At 42.3% G+C, this 20,254-nt stretch overlaps 1 protein-coding gene across 1 annotated transcript in view; it reads left to right on the forward strand.

The window, feature by feature from the left end:
• Positions 1-20,254, forward strand: part of GRM8 (glutamate metabotropic receptor 8) — a 496,390-nt gene that overhangs the window by 233,645 nt on the left and 242,491 nt on the right. The window contains exon 3 of the mRNA XM_035128427.2: positions 19,086-19,221. Within this exon, the coding sequence (XP_034984318.2) occupies positions 19,086-19,221 (136 nt within the window). The remainder of the gene's footprint in view (positions 1-19,085; positions 19,222-20,254) is intronic.

The following is a 20,254-nucleotide window of genomic DNA, read 5'->3' on the forward strand; positions in this document are numbered from 1 at the left end:
GAAACTTGCACTAAGATGTGTTAAATTTTGAGGAGGTTTTTTAAAAACTAGAATAAAAATGGTTCATGAATGTGGAGAACTGAATTTACAACTGGAAAAATGAGAAATAGAGGGAACCAAAATCAATAGCTCCTCCCGTATCCAGTTGGAGGGCAGAGCCTTGTGTGTCACTTATCCTGACCTGTGCCCTCTAAGCCAGCTGTTTTGCCATCAGGTGCCATGGAGAATGTTGTGTCCATTCTCCCGTGCTGAAGTCAGAGGTGGCTGCTAGTCTGGTTGGCTTCTATTTGTGGAACAGTCGAGGAATCCTTGGAACAGAACTCCATGGGTTGGGTCTGTGCTACAACCCATCTCCTTTCAACTGGCAGTGAATATTAGCATTCCACCTTCACAAAATGAAAACCATTGAGTTTATCCAGTTGCTAATATTGACAGATAAAGTCAATTTAGCTCAGATGATACTTGATCTGCGTAATCACTAAAGTAATGCCTCTGTTCCTAAAATGACTGTGAATATAGAGAGAGCCAATTATGTTTGCTGGCTGCTGGCCTGAAAGGTAAAACTAGGCCAGACATATTTTGTTTACAGTTGCAATGAACGTAGCGTAGCTGTTCATATTTCACTATTGGCCGCTCCATCTGCACATACCTTGAAGCTAAAAAGAGAGCAGGTCAGCATGGGGAAAGTTAGAACATCCTTTAGCTTATTTTCAGGAAGAAGAAGAAGAAGAAGAAGAAGAAGAAGAAGAAGAAGAAGAAGAAGAAGAAGAAGAAGAAGAAGAAGAAGAAGAACTTAATACATTTCTAGTCTTGCTGGAAAATGGTACAAATCAACAGATACACCACCTCTAACTCTTGGGGTCTGAGGCTATTAATGAGAAAGATTTGTCTTGATATGGATTTATCCCTTATCACATTTGAATTTTATCTGTACAGTTGGAATTTGCATTTGGGGTTGATAAGCTTCATTTACAAATTGCAAAGCTATTATTTATTATTTATTGAGCTTCCATCAGTGGAATTCATGGAAATTAAGATCAGCTTTGCAAGAGATGAGCTACCATGTCAAAGAGCTAACTTGAAGTTTAGGTTATAAGATTTAGCTTAACGGAATAGTCCGAGTAAACATTTGGTCAAGTTCTCAATATAGAATACATTCCTGGGAATCCCAAGCAGCATATAGCATATGATGGAGAGCTGGTGTAGCATAGTAGCTAAGAAACTTGAGCAATCAATCAGGATGTCCCTAATGAGAATTTTGCCAGGAACTCACTAAAATTTTCCTTAGGTAAATCACTCAGTGTCCATCCCGCCCAGTGCTGTATTGGGAACAATAAAACTGGCTTACATTGCAGGGTTGTAATGAACACAACTAGATGAGACTTAATGTTGAGTTTGATGGTGATAGCCAATCCCTTTTGTTTGTTCTGCACTTCTGGTACTCGGCCAGTACTTCATATACAGTGGTACCTCTACTTACGAATAACTCTACTTACAAATATTTCTACTTACAAATGGAGCTCCGTCCGCCATCTTGGATGCTGTTTAGATAGGATTTTTTCTACTTACGAATTTTTAGATAGGGTTGCTTCTACTTACGATATTTCTCTCTCAATGCATTCCTATGGGATTCGACTTACATTTTTTTTCGACTTACAAATGTGCATTCGGAACGCATTAAATTCGTAAGTAGAGGTACCACTGTAATACCCTGTGAATTTATTTCCACATTTCATAGTGGTAAAGTTTATCATGCCCTGTCTGAAGAAAATGTCTACTTCTGTACAGAAGGCTGGGCAAAAATGTCTCAGAAAAGCATTTTCTGATGTTCTCTTTTGAGTTCCTCCTGAACTGTTGCTAGATTTCAGGGGGACCCTGCGAAGCGCTACTGGTCACAGGGCCTAGCTCCTGCACGCACTCCTGACAGGCTGATGTTACTGAGTTGAATTCTAGAAAGGGACTCGCAACAAGGAAAATAACTACAGATACTTTGCCTTCTGGTTTTACTGTTACAAGTCCCCACTGCTGAATAGACTTGCTGTTTTTTTAGTAGCATTTGTATTGTAGCAAAACCAGCAGGTTTAACTTCTGGTTTCATGTTTAGTTCTCTTCCACACTTCTATGCCTTTTATTTAGATGTCAACTTTAATTTTCCTTTCAATTGCAGTTACATTGACATTATACATTTAAAAAAATATTTTTATTAATTTCCCAAATTATTGCAAATCAAACCAAATTACTTTAATTTAATATAATTTCTTAAAATCAGGTTTCCTGCTCCTGTTGTAAACATTATACATTTTTGGTGCTGGTATATTCAGTGAACTGAAACTCAGTTCCCTTAACAAACTACAGTTCCCATGATTCTTCATGTCTATTATATCACTTTAATAGTTATTTTTAAAAAAATGTATGGGGTGGATGTGACCTCAGTGAGCGGAACCTGTAGTTCAGAAACAAAGAGCAGTCGGTACAGTGGTACCTTGGTTCTCTAACGGCTTGATTGACAAACAAATTGGCTTCCGAATACCGCAAACCCAGAAGTAAGTGTTCCGGTTTGTGAACGTTTTGGGGAAGCCAAACAGTTTTGGGAGTTAAACGGACTCCTGGAACAGATTAAGTTTGAGAACCAAGGTACCACTGTATGCCAAAGCAGTCGCAGTTTGCAGAAAGTTAGGAAAAAGAAAGAAAAATAGCAAGAATACCTTTTATTTTGTTTAGCCAAATGGCATCAGAAAGGCACAGACCTCCAAGAGTTGAATGCTCTTTTAGTTTTTAGTTTTTTTAAGTTTCAAAGTTAGAACTCGAGGCGAGTTTGAACAGAGGTACGAGGAACGTTGCAGGAGAAAAACGGGTCACCCAGACGACAATTACTAACAAGCAGTTGTAAAATAAAACAACAAAGGTGTGTTATATAACCAATTAAATATTAAAACTAAAACAAGAAGGGAAGTTAAAAAAAGAAACTGCTGTGCAAAGGAAATCATCCAGGGATAGATTAGCTTGTGGGGTGGTTCAAGGGAGGGAGAAAATGCATATTTACAGTGAAAAGACTTTGGGCATAAATATGACCTGACCCACATGAAGCAAAGAGATCGCTCCTTCCAGCTCTTTTTATGTAAGCGGCTTAAGCAGTGAATGAAATACTGTAATAGAGTGTGAACTTGCCAATTAGGATACAGATTGTGGTTATTTGCAACTTAGAAGTGCATTAACTCCAGTCAGTTGTCTCTAGAGCCTGTGCTGGGATTTGCCATGGCATCAGGGTACCTTGCAATCAATCCTAATCTAAGGTGTTCCAGGCATAGCTGCCAAGTTATCCCTTTTTTACAGGGATTTTCCCTTATGCTGAATAGGCTTCCTCACGAGAAAAGCGAAAACTTGGCAGCTATGGTTCCAGGGCTGGTATACTATAATTATTCCCTAATGGTGGGCCAATGGAATCTTTTTGATTGGTTGACGGAAATAGTGGGAACAAATATATTCGGGGCCCTCAGTATGATGCTGTCAATGCACCTCTGGACCCTGCCTGGCATAGCTATCACCCACCAGCTACTTCCTTCCTTCTGATGACCTCAACTGGTGGGCGACAGAAATCCCTTCGGATTGGGGGCAAATGGCTGCTCACTCCAATCTGTCATGGATAGGCTCCTCAAAATTCAAAGCATGGTGCCTAGAGCAAATATTGGCAGCAACAGTGCTGGGTGGGAGCCCCTCGTTGTTTGGGGTAGTGCAGGCATAGGCAAACTCGGCCCACCAGGTGTTTTGAGACTACAATTCCCATCATCCCTGAGCACTGGTCCTGTTAGCTAGGGATGATGGGATTTGTAGTCCCAAAACATCTGGAGGGCCAGGTTTGCCTATGCCTGGGGTAGTGGGATGGTTGCCATTAGCCATGGTGGCCCTGCCAGAGTACATGGAGCCAGGCACCTGCCCCAAGATTCTGTTTGCTGACACTTACTGTTGCTGTTTCTGCAATTACTAGAATGCATGCTACTGTGGTAGTTTGGATGTCTACCACATAACTCCTACAGTCGCACCTTGGCTCACGAATGCCTTGGGAGTCAAACGTTCCGAGAACTGGAAGTGAGTGTTCTGGTTTTTGAATATTCTTTTGGAAGCCAAACATCTGACGGGGCTTCCATGGATTCCAATTGGCCGCAGGAGCTTCCTGCAGCAAATCAGAAGCCGCGCTTTGGAACGGATTCTGTTCAACTTCTGAGGTACGACGGTACTGGTGATTTTTATTTTATAACAGTACGCTAGGATCTGTACCATCCCAGGGAGTGACGATGGTATAAACAGAAGTGGAGTGAATTGGATGGAAACATGAAAGAAAGAATAGTCCTTCATTTGAAGTTTTTCACCTAAAATTATAAAAATGCCATAAGGAAGTAGTTCTTAAATAATAGAGGACCTTCTCCAGTTACCTAATTTTCTCTATAATTCTTGCATCAAAAGACTATGACACCTGTGCTAATGTTTCTTTGACTTAAATAAAGTTCATGGCACAATCCTATGGATTTTCTACTCAGAAGTAAGTCCCATTGATTTCAGCAAGACTTGTGTGTAGGAGTGCATCCTAGTGCAATCCAGTTCAACTTGGAACTTCAAAACAATGAGCTCTTTTTTTTGACATGCCACAATCACAATCTGAAAGTCCACTAAGAGTGTCAGTTACCACAAATAAAACTATGCTGGGGATTACATGAGTTATGCATGTGAAATCTATCTTTCTTCATGCCTTGCAACACTAACATTGGGCTCAGCCAATGAAATTAAGGAGCAGTAGAAGCAAGACAGACAAAAGAAAGCACTTCTCAATTCAGTAGCTAAGTAATTTAAGGCATTCACTGCTACAGGATCTGCTGCCGATGTCCTTAGATGTCTTTAAAAGGAGAATAGACAGATTCACAGAGGATAGCTTGACTAATTCTAGTGGATGGGCCATATAGCAGGTCCTAGACTGAATCATCATCATCATGTATTATTTATACCCCGCCCATCTGGCTGGGTTTCCCCAGCCACTCTGGGTTGCTCCCAACAGAATATAAAAAAAACACGATCAAACATCTCCTGCTATGGCTGAGGAACACTCTGAAAGCTTGGAAAGCTTTTGACAGTCAGCATTGACAATACTGTAATAAGATGGACCAAAGATCTGACTTGGTGTAAGGCAACTTCCTATGTTCTTAACATTGTTAAGGTTTATAGCTGGATGTAACCTTGAGATTCAGAGGCAAGATGCCTCTGGATTCCAGTTGCTGTGGGAAAACAGCAGGATAGAGGTGTTGCTTCCCGGCCCTGTTTATAGGTTTTAGAGAAGCACCTGGATGGCCCCTGCTTGAAATGGGATGCTGGTTGGATCGACTGAACTTTGGTCTGCATCAGAAAGGCTATTCAAATACCATTAAGAAAATGAAAAAGCAAGGCAGTTAGTAAGGTTGTGAAAAACAAGGTCTTGTTAGGATGTGGTCCATGGATATGTTGATGCTGGATTCTGTCTAGGTCAGCAAAGTGTAGGATTAAGGTAACAAAAACTAGTTCCCATCATGCACCTGGGTAATCTGGCATTCTCATAGCCACTGTTATTTGCTCATTATGTTCCCAAACTACACAAGGTTGCCCATTATTTTATTGTGTTTCTATTGTTCCTTTTATTTCTTACCTTGTATTTTGTTCTTTTTGCAACTTGCACTGCATGGAGTTCAAATGGCGATGCAACTAGTCACAATATAAGAAATAAAAGAAGCAACAGAAATATAATCAAAAATCAATGTGGATATTTAACGTGGGCATGCTGCAAACTAGCTGAGGGAAGCTTGTGAACCACTGGTGGTTCGTGGACCACTGTTAGCGAACCCCTCCACTATTGCATTCAGGAATGCCTTGGTTCACCTCTCACCTTTTCTGAACACCACTAAGGGAAACACAGGGACGCGGGTGGCGCTGTGGGTTAAACCACAGAGCCTAGGGCTTGCTGATCAGAAGGTCGGCGGTTCGAATCCCTGTGACGGGGTGAGCTCCCGTTGTTCGGTCCCAGCTCCTGCCAATCTAGCAGTTCGAGAGCACATCAAAGTGCAAGTAGATAAATAGGTACCACTACAGTGGGAAGGTAAATGGTGTTTCTGTGCGCTGCTCTGGTTTGCCAGAAGCGGCTTAGTCATGCTGGCCACATGACCTGGAAGCTGTATGCTGGCTCCCTTGGCCAGTAACGCGAGATAAGCACCGCAACCCCAGAGTCGGTCACAACTGGACCTAATGGTCAGGGGCCCCTTTACCTTTACCTTTAAGGGAAACATAATCTTCAAAGGCCAATCTTCAGGCAGAAGTTGGCATAGGGGTCAGGCATCATCACTGGATATGATGGTTGGGAAATAGCCATTGGAAAGTCCACTCCAGTATGATAAAATGAAAACCCCAAACCTCCTGGAAATGCTGCTATATACGAAGGCCATAGGACTTCCATAGGAGCCTGTCATGTCATAACTCAGATGAGGCCATTGTTTTGCAGAAGCAGCATATGAAAGCTTTTTGCAGGTTTGTGTTCCACTTTGCCATACACATCGGTTCTCTCTGCCGATTAGGTCTTTCTTCAGCTTCTCACTTCCGAAGCTGTGAAAGCCGGCTCTCATTTTCACAAACAGCGAGGAGTCAAAACAGGAATGAAAAGGGTGTTTGCTTTTCTGCAAACTTGCAAAAATGATATTTGTCATTAGCTTTGCTGGTGGCGAGAGAAGGGCCCTTGCGGTTATGTCTCAGCATATGCTGTTCTTTGTGGTGACACCTTGTATGCTGCTGCTGCAGCTTCAGAGGAAGAAGAGATCTTTTTTTGGAAACGTGTGTGTGTGTGTGTGTGTGTGTGTGTGTAAAATTAGTATATGTGCTATATACTTGGAAAACACACACACAAACCTTTTTGACAGCAAGATTTTTTCACTCAACAAGGTCCTGCACTATCTTACAATCTTAAGAAGATGTTACGTGCACTGCCCATCATCCATCAGAACCCAATATATTTCAGTATTCTGGATGCTGAGTGCTTCTTGATGCTTTCAAAGTAAAGTATGCTGAATTATTAATTCTTTTCCCTCCCATTTAACTCCTCCACAGCACCGCCTTGATGAACTGCACAGTCAACAAATAACCATGATGTTAGCCAGTCCCTTTGTTAGGGAATTAGATAGAGGTGCAATTACAGACTGTCGTGGATATAGCAATGTGAGAAGCGGCCTTTGCGGGTGGCTACTGGAAGTTGTGGGCTGCTGAGTAATTGCGCTTGCATTATGAGAGAATCACTTACGTTGTAGTGATGCGGCTTAAATTAAACCTTTGCCCATTGCCTAAATCCCCAGTGGGTAAATGATGCTATGTATTCTCTTCGTACCACAGAGATGTTTTCTGTATCATTTCCTAGTCCCTGATGGAAATAGATGCTCTGCAAAAGGCTGGGAGCACTCACAGTGGTCCCGTCTGCCCAGGGCGCATATTCCCCCTTAGCGTGGGTGTAGATTTCTGGGGTCAGGGCTGTTAACCATTTTAAGATATTTCCAATAGAGTGGCAGGACATAATCTCTCCCCTCCCTGCCACAAAAATAAATAATGTTGACGTTTTATAACTGCACTAGGATCTGGCTGTGAGCAAGCTCTTCTGCAGCAAGGAAATAGTTCCATTTGAATTATCCTGTCCCGTTGCCTTCTCTCTGTTAAATTTCTGCTTCTGGCTCTTGAGAAACAGCCTGCTTGCTTGCTAACTCCTCCCTTAAGAGTGTCCCGCTTCTTGGCCTAGTTATTTTTCTTCGCTGTCTTTGATCAGTTACTGTAATTTCAGTCAGCGACCAGCAACAAGGAAGGGAAGCCTTTGGCGCTTTGACTGCTTTCCTCCCCAGGCTTGGTTTAGTGATGAGGAGGCAGTTTTGGCCAGCCTTGAGCGAAATCCAATGTTAACCCTTTCACGTTGAATTATTCAGTGTATTCTGCACCAAATGGAGCCCTTGGGGGGAAGAAAAAGTCTGAGAAGTACAACCCAGAACAACCTTTCCCGACCTTGTGTCCCCAGATTTTGGATTACCACATATCCCACCATCACTGACCATTGACCACGCTAGCCGAGGATGATGGGGGTTGTAGTCCAACAACATTTGGGGACCCCAGGTTGGGCAGGCTGACCTGGAGAAAGAAGCAATGAATGGTGCCCTGCCAGAGGAAGAATATTCCTCTCTAGAAATCTGAGCAACATTCCAAACATCATAAATACAGTTTTCCAAAGTATGAATTACAGTTGACCCTTCACCAGGCACTGCTCTAACCCAGTTCCCCTTACAGTGTTTTATTCCTTCCAAATAGGCAAATGGAGCACCCCCGAGGCTTGTTTGCATTCTATATAATGTTTATTCCTCAAATTAATAATAATTTTATTATTTAAACCCCGCCCATCTGACTCTGGGCGGCTTCTGACATCTTTCCGCCTGCAAGACGGAGCTGTTCCGCCGAGCCTTTGGCCAAGGCACAGTCTGACCCCCCCCTCTCCTTCTATAATCCTCATAGAACTCTAGTCCAATGGTTGCCATTAATTGGTTTCTGAATTGATTTTAGAATGTATTTTAATTAATTGACTGTGTGATTTTATGTACACTGTGCTATTTTTACTTCTTGTTTGCCGCTCTGAGCCCGGCTTTGGCCGGGGAGGGCGGGATACAAATAAATTATTATTATTATTATTATTATTATTATTATTATTATTATTATTATTATTATGGAAGGTTCACTACCTTTAAATGCAAACTGAATCAAATTTATCTAGTATTCCCTGCTAGTAGTTCCCTATGAAGTTGAATAGGGCCATCCCTTGCCTCTCTATCATGCCAGTGCCACCATGTGGGGATATAGTTCCATCATCCTCATGCTTCTCAATTTTGAAGGGGGAATGAAAGATTCCAGACCATGATGGCTTTGCCTTGTTCCGTCCTGCTGAGATTCAAATTGAAAATATTTGTTTTAGGAGTTATTTTCTGTAATACCGGAGTTGCATAAGTGAGGGAACTAAAATATGCCAGCATTGTCTTTCCCAGGAAATGTAGGCGGAGAGCTCAACCACTGCAGCCTTTGCCATAGAAATGCATGCTTTTAAATACAATAAATGGTCTCTGTGGGTCCGCTATTGTGTGCTTGGCTTGCACAGCCCATTGCCCATGCCACGAATACATGAACTGTGCATTGCAAACATGGTGTAATAATCTCAGATATATTATTCATGGGCACAGTGGGGGGGGGCAGACTTATATATAGTGCTTGAGAACTGAGCCAAAATATTGTTTGCTTGCTATTAAACAGAAGTGAATGTTTTAAAGAACCACAGCATGAGATCCTTTTGCCTGCATTTAGTAGGTGTAAGACTGGTTTGCAGTTGTAATGGGCTACACCTAGACACTCAAAAGTTCATATATGAGAAAATTAAGGGCAATTTACATTAGTCAATATTGTGATAAGATATATACTTAGCCCCAATTAGCAGCATTCTGCAACTTGAGCCACGCATGGTTAAGTCGTATTCTGAGGATTTGTTTTTTAATGGTGAGACAAATAGCACGAGCAACTCTTTACGATACTTTTATAATTAGAACAAAAGCCTTTTAAATTGGTATTTCTACATCTGGCATTATGGTACTGGAGGAGACTCTTGGGAGACTCTTGAGAGTCCCATGGACTGCAAGAAGATCAAACCTATCCATTCTTAAGGAAATCAGCCCCAAGTGCTCATTGGAAGGACAGATCCTGAAGCTGAGGCTCCAATACTTCGGCCACCTCATGAGAAGAGACGGCTCCGTGGGAAAGACCCTGATGTTGGGAAAGATTGAGGGCACTAGGAGAAGGGGACGACAGAGGACGAGGTGGTTGGACAGTGTTCTCGAAGCTACCAACATGAGTCTGACCAAACTGCGGGAGGCAGTGGAAGAAAGGAGTGCCTGGCGTGATCTGGTCCATGGGGTCACGAAGAGTCGGACACGACTAAATGACAAAACAACAACAACAACATCTGGCAACAGGAGGAAGCTGAAGGCTAATTTTTCAAGCAGATGCAACAGATGGACTGAGCTCACCATAGTGCTACAATGCCACAGTCATTTTCTTGGGGTGGAATTCATGTGCTTAACTTTGCAACTGAAGCCAAAAAGATTTCAAAGTCAGGATACTGCAAGCATTTGAATGAATGACGGGATTAAAAGGAAAAGGAAAAGCAAGCACCCTGCATGGAAGTAGGTTCTGATTTCCCAAAGTTTTCCTAACTGTTAGTTCGTCATTATATTTAAAGTTTCGCATGATGAGAATGCCACTCCTGGAATAATGGTTGACCTGGGTCTCTGGGAGCGTGATGTTTGACACATGGTGCAGCTTCTTCCAGCATGGCGAGGGGAGGAGATGGTCCAGCAAGTAATAAAACCAATATTTTTTTTTCCCTACATACATTTGTAGTGTAGAAAGTAAATAGCAAAAGTAGGCTGATAGTTATTTTAGGGCAATATTTGTAGTAAAGTTGTGCTGGTGGTTAAAATTGAGAATGAGCAAATACATATGATCCTTTATTTTTCTTTCTTTGTATATTTGTGAAGAAAATATGAAATAACTCTGGATTGCAGATTTCAAGGGAAGGTGTGAAATTATCTTAAAATAAATATCTCATTGGTGCTGATCTTTCTTTCTTTCTTTTAACTTTTAATGCCTCACCAACAAGTTTCTGTAAGCTATGCAAAGTTACTAAAACTTTGCTTCCTCCCTGCCTAGAGAAAGAAGGCGTCCTCCCTGCCTAGAGAAAGAAGGCACTGCGCTTACCTTCCCAGGGGCTGCCACTACCACTACCACTACCACCACCACCGCTGCTGGTGCTTCTCGTGAAGCAGGTAGGCAGAGCGAGCTCATCCGCTCCGCTCTCTGGCCCACAGGAGCACCAGGGCTGTGGCAGTGGTGACGGGAGGAAGAGGCCAAGTGGTGGCGGCTCTGCCAATCAAATGCCGTGCCTGGTTTACCTCAGTGTGGTGCAGGGACATCTCTGCCAATCAAACGCTGCTGAGGTAAACCAGGTGTGGCGTTTGATTGACAGAGCCACCGCCGCTTGACCTCTTCGTCCCGTCACCAGGAGTCTCGGCTTCGCGGCAGGTTCCGGCTTCGCCGCGCAGGCACAATTTAGGACCCAGGTGGGCCTGATCCAGCCCGGGGGCCTTAGTTTGCCGACCCCTGCACTAGATGTTGCGAGACTCCAATTCCCATCAGCCCCAGCAAGTGTGACCAATGGTGAAGAATGATGGGAGAAGTAATCCAGCAACACATGTTATTGATCTCCCAGGGATACCATTGTCCACAATTCCCCTTTTGGAGCATTTCTGGAAATTGGGGAGGCACTGTGCTATGGTGGTCCTGCTCCTCCTTTCAAGATCACTACCAGAGAACAGCATGGGGGAACTGTTGTTTGGACTCATGACACTTGCAATGAATATTTATCATTCTACTGCTCACCTGACAGAGGAAGTAACATTAGAGTTTCCATATTGTTTGATGTTTCGTAAGCAAAGAAGGGGGGGAAAGCTATTGATCTCATTGGCATTATCTTCAAAACCTCAAATGTTCCTGAATGCATTAAGTTGATATTCTACTTCCCACGGCTGTAATGGAAAGGAAACAAGCTATCGATGGCAATGAACAATTCATTTAAAGCATATTTTTCTTCTTCAGAAGGGGGAATAACAACCTTTTCTTTATCATCTGCACATTCAGCACTTACAATGTGCTTTTTTTTTCATAACCAGCATTAGGTTTCACTGAAAAACGACAAATGGAATTATAATGGTTATTTATTAAGAACTCCAGCAATAAATCACAACATTTTACAGAATCTTGAGTGGTTTGAGAAAGAGGCTGATGTGGAAGAAGCAGTTTAAAAGGCTTGTTCTGAGTCAAAGATCCTCGTGCACTGAGATTATATATGGGACATTCTTGGTTTGTTTCACTGAGAAATTTGATTCAGTTCCCAAAGGCATCTGGCTGGCTACTCTGAGACCTGGATGATATGTGCCATTGACCTGATCTAGCATGCTTTTTTTATCTTTTTAGGTTCATGCACTCAACTCTGGGGGTGGGGTTGGTGTGTACATTTAAACTCTTGTTACCAGGCAGGGAGGAGATTGTGCCATCTCTTTAAATCAACTCTTTCCCCAATTCCTCATAATGAGTATATCAGCACTTTCCATACCTAACATCACATGAGTGGTCAAGCAGGACCCTTTTTTAAGCCATGGTCCATGGCCAGGAATGTGGGAAGGGTAATTCTGCAACACCTGGAAGACCACAGATCCCCCACTCTTGCTTTATAGGCAGTATTCAGGGCTACTACTCAGAGCAGATCCACTGAAGTCAACGGATGTGACTAACGTAGATTCAATGGATCTACTCTGAATAGATGACATCTTCACCCAACTGGCGTAGACAACCCATTATTCCTTCCGTTTCAATCTCTTGATCCTATCTGCAATATGGTGTGATATTCTGAAAATGCATGAGAAGAACTTTGAACGTTTTAAGTATATAAAAACGTTATTCTTTTCGTCCTTATCCTCATCCCTAGGAAGCCAAAGGTTCAGAAAAGCTGACCTATTGAAGGCCATACACTGATTCCAATGCCCCAATTAAATCATCATCATCATCATCATCATCATCATCATCATCATCATCATCATCTAATATCCCTCTCTTCTTATGATTTCACTTTCCTATTGCCAGTCAAGGACAATAGATGTGTTTGCGGATTATGTTTGCAAACCCTGTTTAAATACGGTGGTTAACGTTTCCCTGTCATGTTATTTCCAGTGTTGATTGGCTCCTATAAATCAATATGCAGCTCCTTGCTTCCAACGCGCAGGCTGGGTAGTGTACAGATAAAGAGATAAACCAATTGCTGTGTTTGTCAGGTAATAGCTTGCGGAATTTATTATGAATGCAGTGGGAAAGCTGAAGTGCATTTTGATTTGTTTCTATTAGTGTCAAAGACATTCTTCAACACAGAGATGTGAAGATGCCCAGTGTAGTCATGATTGAATGAACTATTGTAATGATGGAAGTGGTATTTCTCTGGTGCCATTAAACTCTAGGAAAACAACCATTCAGATACTGCAGTGTGGTTCCCTCCTCCCTCTTTCTTCATTCCTAGATATCCATTCTTTCTGGATGGCAGAATGCAGTATATAATAGATAAGCATTTGTAACTTTTCAGGGTCTATTACATGCAAGGGGAATGGCTTTCTTAAAAGCCACTGCATGGCTAGCAAGAGCTGAAAATTCTATTAGTAAAATTTATGAGGTAACATATTGTCCTTCCTTTGTCACTTTTCCTTAAGAATCAGTTTTCCTTCCTGTGCATGGATGATTTTAGGAGGTGGCTGAAAGCTTAATGCCCCCCCCCCCTCCCGACATATATATATGTCTCAGAGAACTCTGAATACTTGGGTAACAAAAAATAACAGTATATTTGTTCACTGTTTCCCAAAGCACCCAAAGTATACATTGTCAGCTTTGAAGCCCCATTAATTCAAAAATAGCCGGCCTCTTTATCTGATTGACTGTGTGTCAGAAAAGTGAGGTTGTTATTAACGTATTATTTAAATACATTCATGTCAGTCTGCCTTTTGAAATGTATGACACAATGAAAGCCCACACGTCAAAGTTCCTGAAGGCTATTGAAGAGTCACCAGCAAATAAATAAATAAATAAAATACAGCATAATCCCAATGGGTCTGTAAGTCAGGGCCAGACAAAAACAATCAAGCTAACTTGGAGAGACTTTGGTGATAATCTAACATTATATTAGTAGGTGGAAAGTTTAAAAATGACACAAGAAATCACATGAAGACCAGTGACAAATAAAATGGGGGGTTCTCTTGCCATTTCCTGCGCCTTTTGCATAAGTTCCCAGATAGAATCATTGGCATTTCCTATATCATGTATGGGACGTGGGTGGCGCTGTGGTCTAAACAACTGAGTCTAGAGCTTGCCAATCGGAAGGTCGGCAGTTCGAATCCCCATGGCGGGGTGAGCTCCCGTTGCTGGTCCCAGCTCCTGCCAACCTAGCAGTTTGAAAGCATGTCAAAGTGCAAGTAGATAAATAGGTACTGCTCCGGCGGGAAGGCAAATGGCATTTCCGTGTGCTGCTCTGGTTTTGCCAGAAGCAGCTTAGTCATGCTGGCCATGCATGACCCAGAAAAACTGTGGACAAACGTCTGCTCCCTCAGCCAGTAAAGTGAGATGAGCGCCGCAACCCCAGAGTCATTTGCGACTTAACTGCTAGGGGTACTTTACCTTTTACATCATGTATATCATGTAAAGTGGTACCTTGGTTCTCAAACTTCCATTCAACTCCTGAAACTGTTCAAAAACCAAGGCACGGCTTCCAATTGGCTGCAGGAGCTTCCTGCACTCAAGCGGAAGCTGTGTCAGATGTTCGGCTTCCGAAAAATGATCGCAAACCAGAACACTTACGTCCGGGTTTGCGGTGTTCGGGAGCAGGTTGTTTGACAACTAAGCCATTTGGGAACCAAGGTACCACTGTATAAGGGCTGGGAAGAAGGCAGTGCTAGCCTAAACAGTACATAAGCCAATGGTCTGACTTGATGTAAGCATTTTAAAAAAATGTTTAGGGGCACTCTCATTTTCCTACTCATATTGAAATACTGCCCCTCAATGAGGCCAAACTTAGATTCACCAAATGTTTAGGGATATACGTACCCCTGCGTACCCCCAGAGAAAAAAGCACTGGGTGTAAGGCAATTTTTTATTGTGCCATTGGGTCAGCTGATCCAACCAAGGATTCAGAGGTTGCCAGACATACGTGGAAATGATACGTAGAAACAATATTGCATGCATAGGGATTTCAGAGAAGTTTGATTCAGTTCACACTGAAAGGTGAACATACCAAAATCACATATTCTGAAACAATACAAGAACCAACACACACAAGTCCCTCAAAATCCATACTTTTCTTAATTTCATGATGCTGTTCTCCAACCAAGTAATGTGTACAAAAATGCATACTTACCCTGAGACTTGTGGTCACTTGACTGAGATTTCTAAAATGTTAAGTCTTTTCGTTGGGTCAGCTTCATTGTGTAATAGTGTAAAACTGTGTAAACAGCACTTTGTGTAAATAGCACATTATTCTGCAAGATACTTAACATATTTTGGAGCTAATTTCCTCATGTGGGGCAGTGGCATCACTTTAATTAAGAAGGTATTCTTTCCACAACAAAAAATACTTTTGCCTAATTTTGACTGACCAAATTTGTATCTACATGCCTTTGGATAGTCCTAGACAGTTGGGATTTCCCTCCATCTTCATAATCTAGGCACGGTGTGGGTTCTTATTAACTCTTAATGGTTGTTCCCTACAAATTTAACATATATGCCAAGGCATATATTATTAGCTAGCATGTTATTTTATTTCTTCATACCCCATAATTTCTGCATTGCTGATTGAAGCTTAACTGAATTGATTTAACTGTGGTGCAAATTGTGTTGCCTTGCAATATATTGAAATTATATTGCTCTTGACTTTGTATGAAAAAGAAGTAAGCAGTAGGGCTGGAAAGCCACTTGAATTAGTAAGGAAAGAAAGGTGTGCATCAGCCAGGAAAGCTTTGGGTCATGTTCATAAATGCTGTTTTCCTAGCTCATGCATTCTAGTTGCATGGCAATGTCCCTCCCCCTCCGTGAGAATAAAGACACTTGACACGTCAGATTTAAATGGGCGAAAAGGCCACAACTTTATTGGTTACGGATGTTGAGCAGTATTGGCTTAGGCATTGGGCCCTAACCGTCTATATCTGACTCCAATCCGTGTGTTGGACGTCCGGGAAGAGTTAACTAGCAGTAAGGAACCCAGTGATGCACCTCAACTGGAACTCCTCCTGTGATCACCGTTAGGGACATGCCTTAGGCCCTAACCTCTCCAGGCTTTGAACTGGGCTATGCCCCCGAATCCTTTAACGGAATACTCCTCCATTTGCAGGGCAGGTGATGGCACTACCCACCCTCCTCAGCTCTAACACAATTTCTAATGCCTCAAACCCACAACCAACGCCTTATACCCCTGATTATGTCAGCCAACCAAATATCATTTCCTGCTATTGAAAGATGCACGCCACCGTCACGGTAAAGGGATGCTTCACTTTGTTTTAAACCAGGGTGCTGGATAACCTGCCCATTCAGCGTTATCACCCTACATGTCACAGCAGAGTCCAAGAGCTTCCTTGCTTTATTTAAGGTGCTGGGGCATCGCCCATCGCGCCACGAGGGCCTCTGAAGCAGCAAAGACCATAAAAGTGTCAGTCCTGGGTAAGCAGCCAACAGTTTGTCAAAGTCCTCTAAGATCTTCCACCTCAAATCAACAGCTTTACGGTATGACAAGTCATTTTCCCCGAACTGTATGACCAAGGCGTCGGGGGACCCCTGTGAAGCAGCCCTGGATTGTATGGCTGGCAGGAGCTCATCCCAATGCATTCCCCTCCTTGCAATCCAGGACACTCTGACTTGTCCTGGGAGACCAAGACCACACCCGAGGCCAGAGTCGATCGCTCGTACATGGGCCCAGTGCACAATGCTGTGGCCGACTATCCAGACATGCAGTTGATGGTTATCTGGTAGAAAGGAGGACAGCAAGGGGTCAGAAGGAACGCACTCAGATTACTGTGAGGCCCGCACGTACCCCTGGTAGGTGTTAGACTTCCACCTCCCAAGGACTTTAATCCTTTTGGCCAACAACCCAAGGTGCACAGCGGTGGTGGCAGCGCCGATCCTGAAGGCTCATCATCCTAGCTATCACAGTTCCTCTGTACTGTCAAGTTCTACTTGATTCTTTTAGAAAAGTAGCTGCTGTAAAATATTCAGATTCCATCCTAACCAGTATTTAGCACTGCTGGAATATATCAATCATGAAACAGAAACAATACTCAGTTCAAAGGCCTTCCTAGTCCAGTATCTTGTTCCAATAAATACTAGATATATGCTTCCAGCAAGCCCAGAGCCATAGCCTGAAGACCAAACCCTTCTCTGTTGTCTGCCTTCCAGCAAACTAGCATTCATAGGTTTACTACCCTTGAACTTGAAAGGTCCATTTAGCTATTGTGGATGGCAAGTAGACACTGATAGATGCATATCCATAAATTTGACTATCATCACGTCTTTGGGGAGCAAAGGGTGAGTTATTTATGTGCGAAGAGATACGGTGCTTCATTTTCTCTGACCCAAATTTGTTGCTACATATTGCTTTCCTCTTCCCGTATACAGAAGCTATGTCAAGATATCTTGTTGAGATGGGGCATTCTATCTGTCAACAGTATTCTGACTGCAGTTGTGCCATCACTTTCTATCAGAGCTGGATTTAGGTGTGATGAGGCCCTAAGCTCCTGAAGGGAATGGGGCCCGTTATATGTCCAGCTGTCCTTTGTCACCGTTTTTTTTTTTTTTGTGTGCTGAATATATGATATATGGTAATTTATGGACCTAATAGGTATCTAAAGCCATTTGCACAAAACAAATAGGAGCCTACACAACACAAAACTCTGATGCTGTATGCTTTATTTTATTTGTTTTTTATCTTATATTTTGGAAATGTACATCCAGTTGTTTTTTCTTCAATTTTTTTTGGGGCCCCCAAGAGAATGGGGCCGTAAGCTATAGCTTGTTTAGCTCATACATAAATCCAGCACTGCTTTCTATAGAGGTTTTTTTAAAAATAAAATAAAATAACTGCCAATGTTACTGTCAGTCCCTTTCTGAAGAACCCTAGTATGAAATGTTCATTTTGCACTGCCACTGTGCAATTACTAGCGGTTGAATAAAGATGAAGTTCTGGAAACCCTGAATCTCCCTTGTGCTTGAGTATGAATCTGGTCCCCAGCATGAAATGTAGTGTCCTCACCATTTCAAATGTATTAAAAGTTTATTCAGAGTATGTTGGGTTATATGGACAAAGACTGTGGGTATCTGACAAAGTACATGATGGCTTAAAACACCATTAATAATTATGCTATAGTTACTATATTTATTTTTTATTACTACTGCTACAGTTTAGCTATACATTGCATTTCAGCCCAAAGGCCCCAATATGGTACTCAACGATTTAAAACAAAACATAAAAATAGATCACAATAAAATGCCACAGATCAATCAGCAATCAAAAGACTGCAAGACAGCAGAATCACAGCATTGGAAGGCAGTGAAAAATATTCATAAACTAGAGGATTAAAGGGTACTCTCATAAACCCTGCATCCTGCCCATTTCAGGGCTGGAAAAAAGAAAGAAAGAAAGAAAGAAAGAAAGAAAGAAAGAAAGAAAGAAAGAAAGAAAGAAAGAAAGAAGACAAACTTGCCACAACTTCACAAGGCATGGTCTTGAAGTACCACCTTTTCAATAAGTTAAATGGCATTCCATTAACCCTAAGTATTACATTTGATAGAGGGCATATGGCCTTCCTAATAGGCACAACCAGATTTTGTAAGGAAAATGTGTGTATGCACATAATATACTTCTGCTCATTGGGCTTTTGCTGGTTCACCTGTTAGTAACATGGGAGTTTTATTGATGACCCAACACTGCTTTAAATAATGAAGGCAACTTAATTAAACTGCTGCGGTTAGCAACTGGAATAGATATGCCTGTGGTTCCCAAGAGAAGAATACACTTTCACTGTACCCACCACAATATTTCCAGTGAACTGCATTCTTACCGTCATGCTTAGTCACAGTGTTCAAGGGAGATGCTGAACCTGCTAAACAAATGGTATTTTTCTATCATTGATGGGAGTCTGTGACAAAAGGGTGGGGGGGAGGGAGAATGGATTCAGAGCATTTGGCAGCTATCTTTATTCGTTTTGTTGGATGGCAGTGGGCGTATTGGAACTGCAAGACTGCACTTCGAAAGTGAGTTTGGCTTGGCAGTTTCCTATGAATCCACTGTGCTGTTTCTGTTGTGCACTGAATATGGTGATTATATGCTAACAATATTTTTGAGCTTGTCACCAATCAGATTGCTTTTTTTTTTATAGGTGGTGTCTGCATTGCTCAGTCTCTTAAAATCCCCCGTGAACCTAGACCAGGAGAATTTGACAAGATCATCAAGCGCTTGATGGAGACTCCAAATGCTCGTGCAGTGATCATGTTTGCAAATGAGGATGATATCAGGTGCTTACTTCTTTCCCTATTTCTGTCTTGCACAGGATGGGCAACTTGCTACAGAAAGTCGTATTTTTAGTCACACATGCTTCTTACTTTAAATGGCTTTAGGCCTTGACATCAAGACAGATATGCTTGCAATCTTCAGGTCTGTGGGGAGAGGGATGTTGCAATTTTATAGTGCATAGTGGACCCCTGCGTTACCAACAACTTCAGGTTGACAAGAATGACAAATTGGTAGTTCCCAACATATAGAATTAGTTGAAATAAATAAATAAAACTGTCCAGTAGCACCTTAGAGACCAACTAAGTTTGTTCTGGGTATAAGCTTTCGTGGGCATGCACACTTCTTCAGATACTTTCTTCAGATATAAAATTAGATGAGCTTTCCTTTGATTAACTTGGACATTAGTCAAGTTTGTGGGTTTTTGTGGGCTTTTTGTGTGTGGGGGGGGATGAGCCAGTTTAATATCTTGGAAAAAATGTACCCAGGATCTTGCTTTTCCCTAAAAACACCCCCCTCAACCTCCAGCCCTCCAAATACTTTGCATTCACTTGGCTTGCATTCAAGCAGGGGTGAAAGCGATGTGAACAGCAGCAGCAGAACTTGAGGAGGAGGAGGAAAACACGTGCGCCTCTTTCCGCCCCTTTTCTTTGTCTCAGTGACATGCTGGATAATGGTCAAAAAGCCCATGGGAGCATGGAAGAGCTCTTGTGGAAACCAACTATCGCATCAGGGTGACACAGAAAGATGAGTGGAAGGGGGAAACCTCCATTCTCCCCACCCCACGCTGAAAGAAAATTCGAGAGATGGCATGGGTTTTATTGATTCAAATATCATGAAATGGGGGACCTGCAAGTCAAGTGGACCAAATTGATCCAATCAAACAAATTGCATTTCAATGGGCAGGCAGGCGAGAACTTTGTCAGACTCTTATAGGGAAATCACTCTCTCCCACACGTACCAGCTCCATGGCATGTGCTACAGCGTTAAGATGTGGCTCCTCAGCTAAGGATCCCGAAAGAAAGACACCTTCATTGT

This window comes from Zootoca vivipara, chromosome 10 (assembly GCF_963506605.1).
Source record: "Zootoca vivipara chromosome 10, rZooViv1.1, whole genome shotgun sequence".
NCBI lineage: Eukaryota > Metazoa > Chordata > Lepidosauria > Squamata > Lacertidae > Zootoca > Zootoca vivipara.